Source organism: Cyclopterus lumpus, chromosome 21, assembly GCF_009769545.1.
Source record: "Cyclopterus lumpus isolate fCycLum1 chromosome 21, fCycLum1.pri, whole genome shotgun sequence".
NCBI classification, from domain to species: domain Eukaryota; kingdom Metazoa; phylum Chordata; class Actinopteri; order Perciformes; family Cyclopteridae; genus Cyclopterus; species Cyclopterus lumpus.
This window is the reverse complement of record NC_046986.1, coordinates 9,122,983-9,140,321: the sequence shown is the minus strand read 5'-3', so window position 1 is coordinate 9,140,321 and position 17,339 is coordinate 9,122,983. Positions and strand designations below refer to the sequence as shown.

Sequence of the window (17,339 nt, the reverse complement as noted above, 5' to 3'; positions counted from 1 at the left end):
CGTGCCAGCCTGCCCGTGTTCGGAGACAGCCGTGAAGAGGACGAGCTGGAGGAGGAAGGATGCCGAGAAGAACAGAATAAGTGTTAATTGGGTGCTGACGAGCAACTTAAAAAAAAAAAGAAGAAGAAACTCATCGCATAATGTGGGGGGGCCTAGATCGAGGAGGAGGGGGGGATAAGGGGGGGCGGAGAAATTTACAAGGATAAAAGGGGGACAGAGCCTGAAGAATGTAAGGAGACAGGGAAGAATGCTTCAGACACCCCTTTATTAAATGAAGGGGCCCTTTTCCTTTCAGTCAGTGCGACCTCTGTGTTACAGCACGGAACACACACTCACACCCACACACACACACCCACACACCCACTCACACTGATGTTCCATTAGCAGGGGAACCTCACAGAAAATCTCATGACAGCATCTGTAAGATCTCTGATATCCTCTCACCCCTGCCCTAAATCCCTCCCTCATTTCTGTTTTATCTCTCTCCACATTTTTTGGGATGTGCGGTGTTATGATTAGGACTGTGTGCACGCCTCTTTGATGAGAGGGGATAGTTTGAGACGTTCATCTGGTGGTGCCTTAAAAAGCAAATAATGGACTAATTAGTTTTAATTTGTGGTTTGTTTCACTCTGAAAAAAGGGGTTTACGCTATGGGGGTATGAGATTGATAAGAAAAACCTTGAGGTAGTGTTCATGACCTTTTTTATTAAAAAAAATAAACCTTTTGTGACTCTTGAACTTATTGATGTGCTTTGGCCTTTTTAAAATGTTTTTAACTTCATATGAGAGTCGACCGGGAACACGGACAGAATATATGAGGGGCAGGAGGCCAAAATCCTCTTTAACCCTCCATTAAGCACAAGATTCTGACCACTGCATGGCTGCTTTTATCCGCAGTGTGAACATATTTAATAACGATTAATTTCAATAAAGACTACTTCTATGACTGTTGACGACCTAAGAATTTATCTCATTAATGTCCGACATTCTTCCGATACGGTTATTATGCCGAAAAGCCCCGGGTGCTGGTGTGACACGTATGGAAGTGATTTGTTCGTGAAGCCTGTTCCTCGTTGTGAAAATGATTTGAGCCGCTGACTCAGACTCGGCGGTGTCAAAGTCCGATGTCCGACCGCTTTGCAAACTGAACGCTGTTCGCTCGTGACTCATCATTCCAAGGGAGTCCACGCCGCCATCCACACGCGCTAATGTGCTGTTTTGTTTCCCGTTGTGCGACCTCATTAAATGCGAGGTGTCTCGAGGCTTTATCAACACTACACCTATAGCATCAAGATGTAAAATGAAAAAGTGTCGTAATTAAATTTCTTCACGCGGTGAATTGATATTTGATTTTTTTTTTTTTCAAAACAAATGGATGAAAATCATATTAAAATCACTAATACATAGTTGTCAGTTGGCTTAACCCCTCATTGGCCAATCATAGCTTAGCAACCATCACCGGGCCCGGCAGGAATTGTCAAGCTTTGGATTTTCTCCACAAGGCGCAGCGGCGTGCACGGGGGCTCGAGTTAGAGCGATGCACCGCATTTAAAGAGTTTGAGGAGCCTTTCCGAAACCAAAGGAGAAGCATGCTTTACGTCTTTGTCTTTCTGAAATCAAGGAGGACCTTTTGGTTTCAAGAATGATTAAGAATCTTGGAAGGGAAAATCCGCCAACATTTCTCACTCTACACCGAAAATGTGACACAATAAAGATCTTTGTAGTACTAAAGGGGGGGTTAATGTTTAGCAAACAATTGTTCTGTAGATCATTTTCTAAGCCGTGACATGCAGGGCCCGGCTTCTAGTGAACTACAGTGGCCACGGAAAGGAACACGACTGCGTTCGAGGACATGGAAACCTTCTGGGTGCTGTACGAGAAAGTCATATTAACAACCAACATTTTGTCTTTACAACTTAATAAACACAGCATTGTTTCCCTGGGTTCATACAAAGCACAACAGCATTTTTTGCCTGTAACACATACATATTCAAAAACCCCAGAAAGAAACGGATGAAAGGAGTGGTGTTCTGTATCTGAGACGCAATAAGGTGCCAGGCTCTGATCATATGTGTGTGTTCTATTATGAATGTGCCTCCTGCTGTGGACCTAGATCCCGCGACGCAGACTTCAACTCCAGTCTCCTTCTCTTTTTCCACTCACCCCTTTCTTCTCTGTTAAAGAGGGCTCCCTCATGTCTCCTTTCTGGCTCCAAGGCATGATCCTTACTCTTCCTTTTTGTCTTCTTCTAGTTTTACTCCGTATCCTATCCTTGTTATCAGTTCAGCCTCTTGGGGGGATGGTTTGTAGACCTCGGTTCATCAGAGTTTGCTTTACTGGTTGCTCGTGGTGTTTTGTTTGAAGACCTGCTTGAGTTTCCAGTCTCCTGAGAAAGTGCTTGGTGTGTGTGCATTAATTTAGAGTGACAAGTTCTTATTTTTTTAGCTTTTAGGATGTTATAATTATGTTATGTAAAGTGTCTTTGAGTATCACGAAGAACGCTATATAAATTAAATGCATTATTATTATTATTATTATTATTATTATTATTATTAAGTACACTCACTAGATATTGGCTACAAACAGAATTCTAATCTATCTGAGGTAGTTGTTGCACTTCCTGCAAAGGAATCATGAAGAATGTGTGTGTCGGGTTGTTGGATACATCAAGCAAAGGAGCACCGTCTTTTTTGTTGTTCTTCTTCTTTGCTCTTTTAGTCCCTTTCTTCTCTCTCCATCCTCACCTTGTTCTTCTTCCCTCCTACATCACCCTTCTCTCTCTCAATTTCCCAGTCGAACCTCTTCATGCCTCATTCTGACTCATCAGCAGCTCTCATAGAGCGGAACAGAGGAGTGGAGGATAACGGATAATAGGAAGACAGGTGTAGGCACAGTTTCTGTATTCTGTTGCTTCCTGACCCAATACGCCCACATGTGTTCCAGGCATCCTGGGTCAGTGAGTGACGTCTGCTTTGTGATGAGGCCGGACTTGCATGAAGTGGAGCTGAAGATCGCTCACTCACTCTGTTTTGCACTCAGCTGTTCTCTCAGTTTCAGAGTAATTACCAATAATTACCCTGCTGGCTTTGCCAAATGCCCATTTGCTTCAGAGCAACACAAACACGGGCACTTATGGCCGATGCACACCCAACAAGCGGTAACCATGTCAGCTGTGGCTGAACATCTGCAGTGGCAGGCAAAAGCAATGTGAATGTAATGCGCTATAGGGCCAAACGGTATGTGGCCACCCCATCCATATACCCTTTTGTGTTGATTTGGACTGGGGCTTTTTTTTCTTCTTGCTTTTAGTTTGTCCTCTTTGTTCCAATTGTACAATGGTATTTCAGACAGTGATTTGCTCTCATGTTTTTGGAAACATTCCTGGCCTAAATGTGACAATACCCTCTTGTACCCAAACCCCAACTCTGCTGTGTTGTTCAAGTTACCAAGGAGACCATAACAATCTGATCCAGAAAGGATCTGATGTTGCATTGCAGGAGAAGGTGAGCGTCGTTCAACCTATTTGCTGGATGACCATGCGTTTTTTTTTGGGCAGAGATGCGTCGGCACCCATGTATGCGCCCAGTCCAGCAGCGCAGCTGGGCCGGGTACCTGGGCCGGGTACCTGGGCCAAAGGGTTTCCAGATTGGTGTGGAGGAGCTTCACTGGCCTGCACAACCTGGCAGGCCAGTGACAGGGCGACTGTGGGTCAGTGGTTAGCAGGTCCGTCTTTCAATCAGGGGCTTGGTGGTTCAATCCCCGCCCTAGTCGTTGTGTCCTTGAGCAAGACACTTAACCCTGAATTGCTCCCTGTAGCTGTGTCTACAGTGTATGGTTGTAAGTCGCTTTGGATAAAAGCGTCAGCTAAATGACATGTAATACTAATACTAATACAACCTCAACCCCATGAAAGATCTCTCCTCTCTCTTTTGGAATGCCTTCCCAGCAAAGCAGAGGATGTTATGACAGCAGATTAACGCTGTGGAGTAAGATGTATAACAAAGGAAGTCCACATACTTGTCCATGTTGTGGCGCTAGTCGGGTCAGCCCACAGGCCCTCAAAGGAGGTTCTGTTGAAGGCCTTACCCTACAGTTTGTTGCAGTATTTGCCAGCAGACATAAACACATTCAAATTAACGTCAGAGGAAAGCTCCATCATGGATATTGTTACACTCTATTGACTCCTTCATTCTGATTGGCCAGCAGCCAGTGGCAAATATTTGACATTTCTAAGTGAGGCTAAGCTACCACCAGACTCTCAGTAAAACCAAGAGCAGAGCCAGAAACCTGCTGCCTTCACATTTGCATTTAGCACTTAGGCTTTCAAACAGGCACAGACTTATACATACATGCACACACACACAATGCCATCTGTGTGGGTGCATACATGTGTTGTTTTTCGTTTGTTTGAAAGGAGAGCGCGTGTGCTTCTTCGACCCAGAACATTTACAGCAGTGGTAACATCCAGAGGTCAGTGTAAATCTCTCCTCCTGTCATCATCTCCTCCCATGACAAGGCCAGAACAGAGAGCACGACGTGTCGGCTGGTTGGATCTTCACTTCCTGCTGTTTTTTTGTTCCATCTTTTAAAAAAAAAAAACAACGCACACACAAACGCTCACATTTGAAAAAACCGCTAGATGCACAAACAAACACCGCCATTTGATTTCCCGTTGTTCCTTTTTTATGTAAGGAATATTTTTGTTCCGCTTCTGCAACTTCAATAATCGCACACACTTCAGAGAGGTGGTAAAGGTTTGGGTGCATGCAAAAAACAATGTTCAGATCAGGCTTCATAAATGATAGTCTCCCCCCCGCCCGCCTCCCATGTCGTTTTTCCAAAATGTCTTTTCCTTCGGTACTTGTGTCCTCGCGTCCCCCACACATCTATCCCTGTGTGACTGGACTTAAAAGTCCAGCTCGAAGGATGACAACCGGCGTTCACTTCAGAGGGCTGAGAGAGTACGGGAAGATTGGGAACGAAGGGAGATCAAAGCATAAATTGCAGATGAGGTAAAGCAGGAAGGGAGTCGTTTTAAAGATTCATAAAGGATAGACAGCTTCTGTGTCACTCAGGAAAGCGGAATAACACTGACATGTTTTCCTTCACATCCACACGCGAGGACCTCCATTTTCCGAAACGCAAAAGTTTAGCTGATCTATCAGTGAGGAACGTTTTAATCGCTCCTGCTTCTGAGATTCCAGTCTCTACGGACATAAGTGAGGAAAATGACTCCATGTTCCTCAAAGCCCTGAAATCAAATGGATTTATTTATTTATTTTTTGGTAATTAAACCTGGCTCATTAAGTTGTTTCGCACACATTTCCAGTTTTTTTTTTTTTAGTTGGTGGGCAATGCACTGAAGAGGCCTCCACGGACTGTGGCAGTTCTGCCTGAGTTAGTGAGGGAAATTAAGTGCATTCATTAAAATAAATAAATATCGTAATAATATCTAGCTGTTGCCCCGATACTAAATGTAATTTCCAAGTTACCGAAGTGTTTTCTCTTTGGTAACACTATGATAACACGAGCCAGGAAGATGTTGCTGCTGCACAGCTTTTGGCTTTGCAAAGTGGCTGCATTTTCGCTTAGCACCGAATAAACCCAAGTTGTGTGTGTGTGTGTGTGTGTGTGTGTGTGTGTATTTGCATTCATCACACTGTAGGGAAAACAATCGGGAACATTGTGGTGACTAACCCTCCATGCCGAATATTTATTGCGGCAGGAGGGTGTATGTGAAATTAAAATAAACAACAGTGGCCGTCCGCATATTGATTAAGAAATATGGTACCCAGTGCAACGCCGTGGCTCGTTGCTCGGTTTGTAATAGTTTTTGCACTACAACTAAAGTTTTAGTTGCACTTACTGTAATAGAAGGATCAATTCTTTGTTGGTTTTGGTTTTTTTTGTTGGATGTGTTTACTAAAGAAAATATAGAATATCCCCAGTCGTTCAAGGTTATTGTAATGGTTGCAATTAGGCACGCAGCAGTAATGGCTAAGAAAGAATAAGTCAATTCAATGTCCTCACAAGAGACGAAAGTGAGTCCGTGTGTGTTTGTGTGTGTGCCAGAGAATGCCATCTCATCCTGTTGTTAATCCCTCCCAGATTGAGGTCAGTGGGGCTATTGGAGGATCTTGGTGTGTTTACAACCCCAGTCTGACCCTCTGAAATGCTGAGATTGGCCGGTGCTCTCTCACTGGTTCTGTCTCCAGACGGATCTGTATGCGGGGATCTGATTGGCCCAGAGGACTTGAGACGATGTCAACGTGTTTAATATATATTTTTTTTTTATCAGAAGCCGGCGGAGGGATACGAAGAACCAGCTCGTTGTTTTCAGAATGTTCGTTCCCAAGATGGGGGTGGGGGGTTTTGGGGGGGAGGGGAGGGCGTATATAGTAACCCTCAGCGTCAAGTGGGAGGGTTGCCATGGCAATGGCAGGTTGTAGCGTAGGTGTGTTGTTGTGGTAACGGTATGTCTACGCGAGGCTGCCGTTCACTCGGTGTTGACTGGAGAGTCGGAGTGAGAGGACTTGGCAACACCGGGTCCTTGAAGAGCAGAAGCTGATCTTTGTTATGCTCGTGTCATGAAAATGTTCTGTTTGTTTTAGCTTGCTTTTATAGACTCAACACATAATGGTATGGGATATTGGCCGCTCAACAAAGGCCTTGGTTATGTGGTTAAAATTAGAAGGCTGTATTGTGTGGCTGAATGAATACATCCCACAATTGTCCAACCCCGCCCCCTGTCTAGTCTCTAATTGGCTGTAAGTTGTCCTAAAAGGCCACTTCATTTAAAGCCAATCTGCTCAAAGTCGTCATATAAGACACGTCTTGCAATCTCGCCAAAAAACTAAATGAAACTCACCAAGCTGTTAGCAGCGTCTGAGTTGCAGAGAAGGACGGCGGGGGGCGGCGGGGGAGGGGGGGGTGGTCGGGTGTACTGGTAGTTCTGGTGCCACTCAGCTGTGTTATCACTCGCGGGCCCTAACCGGTTAAGAGTGTCGAGTGAAGAGTCGGCAGTGTCCGTCACCGAAACCACGAAAGGTCTATCAGCATGCAGCCATTACTGGCCACCGGATTTATTTCTGATATATTATTATTCATCATTTATGTATTTACGATGCAGCAGCATGCGAGACGATCCTTGGGCAGACACTCACGGATGCACGCACATATCCAATCGATTGCATGGTTCTGATGGCAGAGGTCATAAAAAAAAAACGCTTCATATCTGTAAAACTTCACTTCCTGTTCAGTTCCCATCATGCAGAAACATTTATTTGGAAAAACGCATTTGCGGAACGATAACTCGAGCTCACATCATCACACAATATGATTCCACTGAATGTGAAGTTAATGATAATATTGGGTGATTATCACCCAGCAGCAGCATGAGCAGGGTTCTGATTGCGCAGCCTAAATCTAGGTTTCTGTATATGAACACTAATACAGGCCGAGTAAGACTCCCATGCTGGTCATTTCTTCACGCAAGCAACAAACAAATATATCAGCGGAATAGTTTTATTGCTGCCCCTGACTACCATTTGCCTCCCTTGCTGCCGGACTGTTTATCAAACACTCCAGGTAATGAAGAAGTGAATTAGAGGGCGTATTCAGTGAGGCCGTGTCCGTATATTGAAGATTGCATCAAACAGTTTATCCGCGTCTGGACTCACTGTACGTGCCACCGCGCGGTGTGCAGCATCTCATTAGAGCGTCGCTGTGTCTGACCCACACGATTTCACCTTTTCTTTTTTTTTCTCCTTTTCCTGCCACTTTTGTTTAAGCGTTGTTTCTTTCTTTCAGCGTCTTGTTAAACTCCAATAACCAGATGTCAAGCTTCTTCTCTTTCCGCCGCCTCCATCTTTTCTCTGATCTCTCTGCCTTTGTCGCCCACCCCCCCACACACACACCACCAGCCCACGATTGTTTCATTAGCGGTGTCTGTTTCTCTGTTCTCGCAAGCCCCATCTCTCACTTTAACTCGTGTCTTCAAACCCAGAAGCAAGAGCACATACACACACACACAGATGCATGTAGCATGTCCTGTTTTTTTTTTTTTCTCTATTCATTCATCGAATGATTATTGGAATAAAGTTGTTGTTTTTGTTCTCCCTGAATTGATGTTTAGTCATAGCAGGTGACTTGCAGAGAAGCACATACCATGAACGTGCCGGTTTGTAGTCTCCACAATGACAATCCCTTAAGAGCCTAAACAGCCAAACATCTCGACAAAGCACTCCACGAGCATAAACCCACACAAAGCACTTCCATTGAGAAGGGCTCACAGTCGTCACCACATGGCAAAGCAAGAAAGCTTTTCTTGGCAATATTCGCTCAATTCATTTCATCCCTGCCGAGCTTAAATGGTTGACTGCTGTCCATTATAAACACTGATTGCATCTTCTCAGTTTCTAAGGTGTGTGTGCGTGTGTATATGTTTTCATCCTCGTACGTTTACACCATCCATAAGCAAACAATGCAGCCTCAACCAGAGAGGAGGCTAATGGGGTAGCACTCATGTGCCGCCAGCCACACGCATCCAAACACAGCTGAGAGACACTCGACATCCTGGAATTGTTATTAATCACAACTATACTTCCTTTTGGTTGCAGTAAGTTTTGGAATCTTCGGTCCCTTTTTTTTATTTATCAGTCTCTCTCTTCCGCACACACACACACACACACACACACACACACACACACACTCTTACAAGGCGGCCTGGTACACATCCAAAAATAGTCCCGTAACTCCTTTCTTTTGTTAAAGCTATACATGTTTATTTCCGTCGACGCGTGGAGTGTTTCCAGCCCGCTGTTCTGAAACGATCACATCGTGATGTCTGCGTTGCCTCCCTGAGCTAGACTGTTCCCCTCTCTCATCTCCACTGTTCTCAAACATCTGGTGTGACGTTCTGTCCTCTGTTCTTGGTTGTATTGTAGATCGAAGAGAGCTCGGATGAATTTATTACAGCAATTTCAACTTGATGAGGGAGTTTAGCATCTTTTTCACACACCAGAAAGCCTGTTTTATTTTTAGGAGGCGTAACCCGCCCGTCCTGCCCTGATATCTCAAATAGCCTCCACCTGTCCTGACTGAGTGCTCATTTTCTCTCCCCTTCTTTATTTTTGCAGTCATCGCCGACTCGTTGACGGTCACGGCACCAGCCCAGACTCTGTCCAAGGTGGAGGGCGACACACTCCAGCTCGCCTGCGAGGTGTCTCGGACCACCCTGCAGCACACTCACTTATCCGTGGGCTGGTACCTGCGCTCCCCGGAGGACGCGGCTGCGCCACCTCAGGAGCTGGTCACCTTGTCAAGGGACTTTGTCCTGCGCTCCGGGGGGCCGTACCGGCAGAGGATGGCCGCAGGGGACCTCCGGCTGGACAAGACCAGCGCCACGGCCTACAGGCTGACCATTCACAAGCTGCAGCCGGTGGACCAGGGCCTGCTCTACTGCCAGGCTGCCGAGTGGATTCAGGACACGGACGGCAGCTGGTTCGCCATGACCCGCAAGCAGAGCGACAAGACTCAGCTCCGCATTCAGCCTACCGGTGAGTGAAGGGAAGAGAGAGAGAGAGAGGGTAAAGATGCTGTTCTACTATTGGATCACCCCTGTCCTTTTGACAGACGCACACACACATGCATGTGGGCCGGCTTCCTCTGATTGCTGATCGGTATCTCACACTAAGCTCATTAGCTCACTAAAAAGGGCTTAACTGAACCTCCACAGGCTCCCCACTTTTGTATTTGTGTCTGTTTGACGGGCAACATTACAAGCACATCCAAGAATAAGTCGGTGGGTGTTTGACAGGGGGGAGATTTATGGCTCCTGCATATAGAATTTCCCAATGCAACAAGTGGCCCAGAGATCGGAAGCCAAAAATGTTTTTTTCAATCAGCCCTCGCCTACAATTACACCATTCTCTCGTGCTTGAGTGCATTAGTGGGAGAAATTGTGCGGTTGCCAACTCTGAAGGAGGATATTGTCTAATGGAAGGGAGAAGGGGACTTACCAACTGAGGGAGGAAGAGGGAAGAGGAAGGGGGAGCGAGGGGTGGCGGGCAGACAGAGGGTTCAGTTTGGTGACACGGGGTGCACAATGGAAGTATGAGGGAGAAAGAAAGGATTTGTTGGGGCGAATGATACAGGAGGAGGCCTCATAGGATAATGATCTAATAAGCTGTCAACCTCGAGACTTGACGGACCAGAAACAAAGACGGCGTTATGACTCACTGGCATGTGCTTGTAACCTCCCGCCCGACTTGACCCCCGTCACAACCCACTGCTCTGTGTTCTGCGTACATAGCATCTCTTTGTATGCTTCCAAGAAAGATGGGTGATAAACCGCTTTGACATTAGCTCAATTACCAAGGCAGCATGCAGTGGCGAGTGTCTCATGCCAGTAAATCACTTCAAAGTGGAATCGTTTCTGCCTTTCTCCATTAAGCATCAGCTCCGCTCTGGACCAATACAACGTGATGGTGCCCCAGATAGTGCTGGGTGGTTGGAGAGGGAGAGTGGAAAAGTTCGATGCAAAGTGGGTTCGTCAGATGACTTCCTGAGACTTCAGGGAGGAGACAAAAGGCACAAAGAGCTCCCCTCTCGCTACCCTTCGTCACTCTCTGTCGTCCCTGTAATCTATAATGGAAGATGGTGTTGTTACATGACAAAGAGAATACAGCAGAGTTGTGTGCGGCTCTGCTGTGAGTGCTCCGGCATTTTTGATTTATTCTCGCGTAGTCAACTCGATGCATAATGCTGGGCCCGACATGCAGACCTTTAGGCTGCATCTGTATCTGATGTTGCACCTGTCCGTGTGCATATTTGACAGACATGGAGGGAAATGTAGGAGAAGGAGCAGCCCCTCCATTAGGCTCCTATTATTATAAAAGATGGAGTGGATCTCAAGACAGCCCCATCACTAGCTAATAACCCACAGCCGGCATTAGGGAGAGGAGCAACGGACAGAATCCTAATGTTCCCGTCTCTCTCGGTTTTTACCGTCTTATTCTTTCCTCGCACCTCCTTTCTTGTCCCCCTCTCTCCCTTCTACTCCCCTCCCTCTCTCACATCACCTCTCATTTCTCTGCAGTCGTGTCTCTCATCACTGCATTTTTTTCCTCCTCTCTCTGACTCTCTCCATCACCCACTTCCTCCTTGGTCCTTCTGCTACTCGCACTCAATACTCTGTTTTTATTTCTTTCTAATTGGCTCTAAACACTAACACATGCATGACCTGTGGGGCTGATTTTATTCCTCTTTTCACCCTCTAAGCTGAACTCTTCCTGTAAAAAGAGGCTAAATAGAGCTCCATGCTGAGTAAGACCCCAACCCGTGTCAAATCGAGGCTCAGCCCTTTTAGCGTTGCTGTCCTTTTTTCACAATAAAACCAATAATACAATGTCTGGCTGCCCGTGTTATAGGTGAATCATGCAAGCTGTGGGCCTTTCCTTTCACTCCTGTGCCATTATAGGCATTAGTCTAGTTAATATCAGTTAATCAGCTTTACATTCATATATTCTATTAACAGGGATATCCATTACATTATAGGATAGTAATACATTCATTATTGTACTTTATTGATCCATGATAGTTGATGATAGTTTCCGCACAAATGACTCATAACTACACTACTATGATTGACAGCAGAGGCTGTTTGTCTTTAATTAAATTGCGCTCAGTATTCCACTTCACAAGTCTGCATGTTACTATATGTGCGTGTCAATATTTACTTTCATACGTTTGTGTAAACAGTATCCTTCTCCCTCCCACCATTATATTCCTGCGCATAACAAGCTCTACACCAACGGCGGGCTTTGAACTTTTCCACACGAGTGTGTTTTCTCAGGAAGTCTGTTTAAAGTCGTTGTAATTACAGCTCGGGGCAACCAAATCGAGAGGCAACGCGGCAGTCTCTGATACATACCGTGCTTTTTCGGAAAAATTAATACAGCAAACAAAGCTGAACTCGCCGCCACACATGCGCAGACAAAAAAAAGTGGAAAGCAGTGTTAGCTTTGTCTGTTCTGACTGTGCAGGAGGAGGAAGAGGAGGAAGAGGAGGAGGAGAACGGTTTCAGACTGCGCAAGAGAATTTTAATTGGATGCGTTTTTTATTGCAGAGGTGAAACCAAGGAGGGGAAAGAGCAGAGCTCTCTAAAAGATCAACGTTTTACTGGAGTGTGACCTCTCTCTCTCGCTTTCTCTCTCTCTCTCACTCTTTCACTCTTTCTCTCACTCTGAGCATCTCATATTGGATTAAAATTAAATCACAGAGTTTTTCCCAACCCAATACATAACTTTTTGTTGCCCATCTTCTTTAAATCAGATCGGGACTTCAGCATCCAGGTGAACACGGAGCGACGGTCCTTCACGGCCGGTGAGCCGCTGGAGCTTCACTGCACCATTGAGGCCCAGAATGTCCCCGAGCGCTTCTTCTCGGTGTCGTGGGTCTTCAGCAGCTCACCGGTGGCCGTGGTGGGCCCCAGTGCCGTGCCTGTCCTGGGCCCCGATTATGTCGCCCGCGAGGCGGCCGGACACATGACCGTGCGCAAAGAGAGCGCCAACGTGCACTTGCTCAAGCTGCAGCACCTCCGCCCCGAAGACGCCGGGAAATACATCTGCCGCGTGACAGAGAGGGAAAAGACGCCCACGGGAGACTTCATCGACCGCAGCAAGAGGTCCCGCAATGTCCAGATCACAGTCCAGCCGCTCAGTGAGTAATAATCTGTTCACGAGGCCACTGGCTTAGTTGTCCTGTCCTTAGTTGTCAATTACACTAAGAACGATGAGCTCCTCATAATAACCGTTTTATCTTCATGTAGGCCATGTGGAATGTCATGCTGTGCTCCTCTCCAGCCTTGCTCTCTATCTTTCTCTCTCCGTCTCCCCCTCGCTCTTTCTCCAAGGTGGCCTATAACAGATAGCTGCACAGTCTCTATTGTTAACTGAGAGTAAGAGGGGGAAAGGTTAATGCTACTCTTAGTCCTGATGTGTTTTCTGTTTGAGTGGATTGCTAAGGGACGATAATGCAGCATTACGGCATTTCCTTGGCTTAGCTGTGTGTGTGTGTGTGTGTGTGTGTGTGTGGTGGGGGGTAACACTATAGTAGGATAATGGAGAGCAGAAGAGTCTGGACTCAAGGAGGCTGAGCTAACAGCCATGAAATTAATGCATGGAGAGAGAAAAGAAGCAGAGAAAGGCGCCTCGCTCTCCGGGGCCATCTAAGTGGTTCCCCGGGCTAAATGAATGGGTTCTGCTGGGGCAGTCCTCGTCAGCTGGGTTAAGCAGGGCTGGCCCCGGTGGGGTGGATTCAGGCTTGCAGCTGATCGATGGACATTTACAGTCCAACGTAATGGAAATATATTTGTCACTGTGATTTTTCTTCATCTCAGTGGCAGCAGGAAAAACGCCCCTTCGACCAGTTTGGGTCATTGGCTTCATTTCTTCTTCTCTCGATACCGAAGTCTCATAGGAATGCAACAGTGTGTGTGGAGCCAGCTGCTATACCAGCATAATAAAAGATAATAAGCACAGAAAAGTATCTCCTCTCAAGCAGCCAGCGCCACGTTATCCTGACCGCCATGCCCCCCCCCGCTAAATCATCCCAAAACAATGGCCCCGAGCCTGCAGACGTCTCCAGGGAACCTCTCGGGAGAGGAGGTTTTGTTTTTACAACAAAAGACCTTAGTGCTCCATAAAGGATGTTTATATGGTTTACACAGGATAATGGCCACAGTTATTGGAAGTGAACTTCCGTGATATACAGCAGAAGTGGTCAGGCAGGCATGCATTTAATGCACAAGCCGTTCTTTCATGCCTGCTTTCTCTCTCACACACGCGCGCGCACACGCACACACACACATACACACACGCACACACACACAATTTCAAGATGTGCTTCATCACTCTAATTGGGTGAAAGTTGCTAATGGGGTACGACAGAGGTTAAAGTTGATGAGTTAGAGGCAGGCAAAGGAAAACTGGAGGTAAACTCTTCTGACAAATCAGTGTTGATGGATGAATTTACCTTTGCAATGAGAAAGGAGAGAGAGCTTACATGCCACACTAAATCTCTGTCACACAGATGGAAAGGACAAGTGCAAGGGTAGAGAGAGGATATACTGTTATAGAGAGGAAATGCATTCTTCAATAATAATACAAAAAACAAAGAAGAAGGAGCTGTTGTGGGGAAATGTGAACATTAAAATTCAAAGAGAAGTAAAGGAAAGGGGAAAGTTAAAGAAAAGAAAAGCTGTCCAGAGACCAGATACTTTTATAGGAAAGAGGGTGTATATATCTACTTAAAACTGTCTAGCAATCTTCTCTTTTACATCTCAGTGGGAAAAAAATGTATAGAATACAATGTGCTCTTAGCTGTTTCAATGCAAGAAAGGAAGAGAAAAAGGATGACGGGTTTTTCCCTTTGTTTATTTGAGCGTGATAGAAGTAAGAAGACAGTTTATTCCATATATTCACAGAGAGCTAATGCTTATTAGGAGCGTCTGCAAACTGTGAGGGAAGCAGCGGAGCTTGGCCCGAGGAGGGAAGGGAAAGTGAGAAACCTTAAGCCACATCCCCAGACTGCAGCACTGGCCCCGCAGGGCTAAGAGAGCTTTTGGACCAACCAGATATCCATGATATATGTGTTATGGACGTTGAAGTGATGAGAGTCAAGATAAAGCAGAAAAACAGAGGAGAAGAGCCAGTAATGACTTTCATCCTCTTCTCAAGTGCTGAGCCCTGTGATCTTTTCTGTGCCCGTGTGGACTCGGTCAACAAGCCACGCAGGATTTAGAAAGAGCATCTTAACCCACACAAACTCACAAGGGCCTCCTCTCTGGCTGTCACTTTGATGTGCCCGAGGCCAGTTACAAAACCGCACTATGGTCCTCTCTCAGGCGGACTCACACACACACACACACACACACACACAGCCATGCCACTCCACTGCCAGGAACAGGCTCAGCAATTCGTTTCATTGCCCCTGTTGATGTTTTAACACAGAACGTAGGATTCTTGTCTCTGGGATTCAATGAAAGAAGAAGCTGAGATCTTGAGGAACTTTGTATGTGTCCCGTCTCCACTCACGCTGACCTCCATGTCTCTTGTCTTCTGTCTTCCCTCTCAGAGAGCAACATCACCGTGTCATTGTCGAGCAACTCTTCGGAGGTGCTGGAGGGCGATGTGATCCAGTTGACCTGCTCCGTCCAATCCACTACAGGGCCCCTGTCTGTCGTCTGGCAGTGGACAGACAAGCAGGGGACTGGGCCGGCCCTGGAGGTGGCCTCCTTCGATCGGGATGGCACCGTATGGCACCGTCCCTCCTACAGGGAGCGCTCCAACTACGGGGAGATCCGCGTGGAGAAGGTGCAGCCCGACGCCTTCTCTCTGTCCCTGTATAACGCCTTACCCGGGGATGAGGGCCAGTACCGCTGCACGGCAACCGAGTGGCTGCAGACCGGCACTGAACCGGAAGTAAACTGGGAGAAGATCGGGGAGAAGTTGGCCACCAAGACCGTCACCGTCAAGACTGTTGGTAAGTTAGTGCAACCTTATCCAACCTCAACATCTATATGCCGATCACTGCTGCAGCCCCCGTGCTGGTTTGAGTCAAACACAGTGGAAATACTGTATAATAACCTTTTTAAAAGTGCTTGCGGATGCACTTTTCTGTTGTGGTTCAGGAGTGAAGCAGCTGGTAAATTTGAAGGATAAACGTGTGGTTTTCTTATTAGTATCCTGACTGACAGGATGCACATGAGTGCATTCATCTCAGCTAAGAATTAAAAGTAGCTACTCATAATTATATAAAACATCATATTTAACTGAATAAAGAGCATAGGCTATATGGATAAAACGGACATCCGGACATAGATATCTAGTCGTGATCTTGCTGCATATGCAATCTGTAGATCTCCAGGTACACCAGTTCTCACGCTTCATAAGTAATCGGACTACATGCTACGCCTGTGTTTTTAGGATGAGCAGCAGCTGAACTTTAATTTTAAATATCGGTGATCATGTGGAACATACAGTTTATCCAGCTATGGTATTAATTCCATGCAAGGTGCCGATTTAACGACAGAAAATGTACTGTCAGCTAATTATCTTGTCTACATTAATATGCACGTGCAAGTCAAATCAGCAGCCCCATTATTGTAAATATGTTCCGGCACCACGCATGCTGGGGCACGCAAACCCTCTCACAAGACGGGGGTCTGCAGACATGCTCACCAAAATCCAAAAGAAGTTTGTTATTTACTGAAGACTAATGAACGGCAGAACATTACAGTCCACATAGTGGGACGGTTTATTAATGCACCGCTCAGCGCAAAGAGACAATATGGCACACACACACACACACCACCTGCCACACGTCAAGAGCGGCGCTTCCGTGACAACCATCATAGGCCCATATGGATTAGCCAGAATTATTAGAATGGAAATGCAGCGGCAATGTGTTTCACAGTCTGTGGGTCTCCTCCGTCAGTGCTGAGTTAAGCTGAACATCCTCGGTACAGGCTGAGGAAGTCACTGGAGCGGAGCAGTGAGGAGCTGGCAGACCCGGAGCACTGGGTTCAATATGCACACACACACACACACACACACACACACACACACAACCGACGGATTAGCTCCCTGCAGCAGCACACAGCGGTGCTGCAAAGAAGAGATGTCGGTTTTTAAGTGGCCATTTGTTAAGTTCGGGCAACAACAGAAACATTAGTTTTGAGGAACAAGGGACGCATTATGCAAATCATGGAAAAGAAGTTCCAAAGCAGCTCGTCTCTCTTCAGTTTCACTCCTCGAAAGTCTCCTCTCCGGCTCCTTCATGCTTGTTGATCAAAGGATCTTCTAAATGCACGCTGTTGTGTGACGGTCAATGTGTGTGTTTTACTTCCTCTCAGGTTTTGGTCCTCGCTTTTCACTTCAGCTTCCAACTTTTTTTTTGCCCCCGTGTGTTTCAGCTCTCTTTTCTTCTCCTACGTTGGCCTTCCTTCTTTAGACCTTGCACCTAATGAATACTAAAACGTGTGCTCCAGTTTCCCTCTGAGCTTAGATTGAGCTGGAGCTCAAGATATTATATATGGTCACTGTACGTTAATTTAGATGACAGCCTCCTCCTTTGTGGACTCCTCGCTCACAAGACCTGGAGGGTCTGATGATGATGATGATGGGAGAGGGATTTCCTTTTGGTTGTTTTTTTGTTGCCACAGTGAAGATGCTCGGTAGAGAGTCTTGTCACCAGCTGATTGGCTTGAGGGGCCCCTCAGGGTGTCTTGGGTGAGAAATGTGAGGATTCTATATACACACACACATACAGAAGCTGA

General features: G+C 46.3%; 1 protein-coding gene across 2 annotated transcripts in view; it reads left to right on the top strand.

The window, feature by feature from the left end:
* Positions 1 to 17,339, top strand: part of igsf3 (immunoglobulin superfamily, member 3) — a 61,763-nt gene that overhangs the window by 26,459 nt on the left and 17,965 nt on the right. For both annotated transcript variants that reach the window (XM_034562226.1, XM_034562225.1), the window contains 3 exons: positions 9,139 to 9,558; positions 12,335 to 12,721; positions 15,137 to 15,544. In XM_034562226.1, the coding sequence (XP_034418117.1) occupies positions 9,139 to 9,558; positions 12,335 to 12,721; positions 15,137 to 15,544 (1,215 nt within the window). The remainder of the gene's footprint in view (positions 1 to 9,138; positions 9,559 to 12,334; positions 12,722 to 15,136; positions 15,545 to 17,339) is intronic.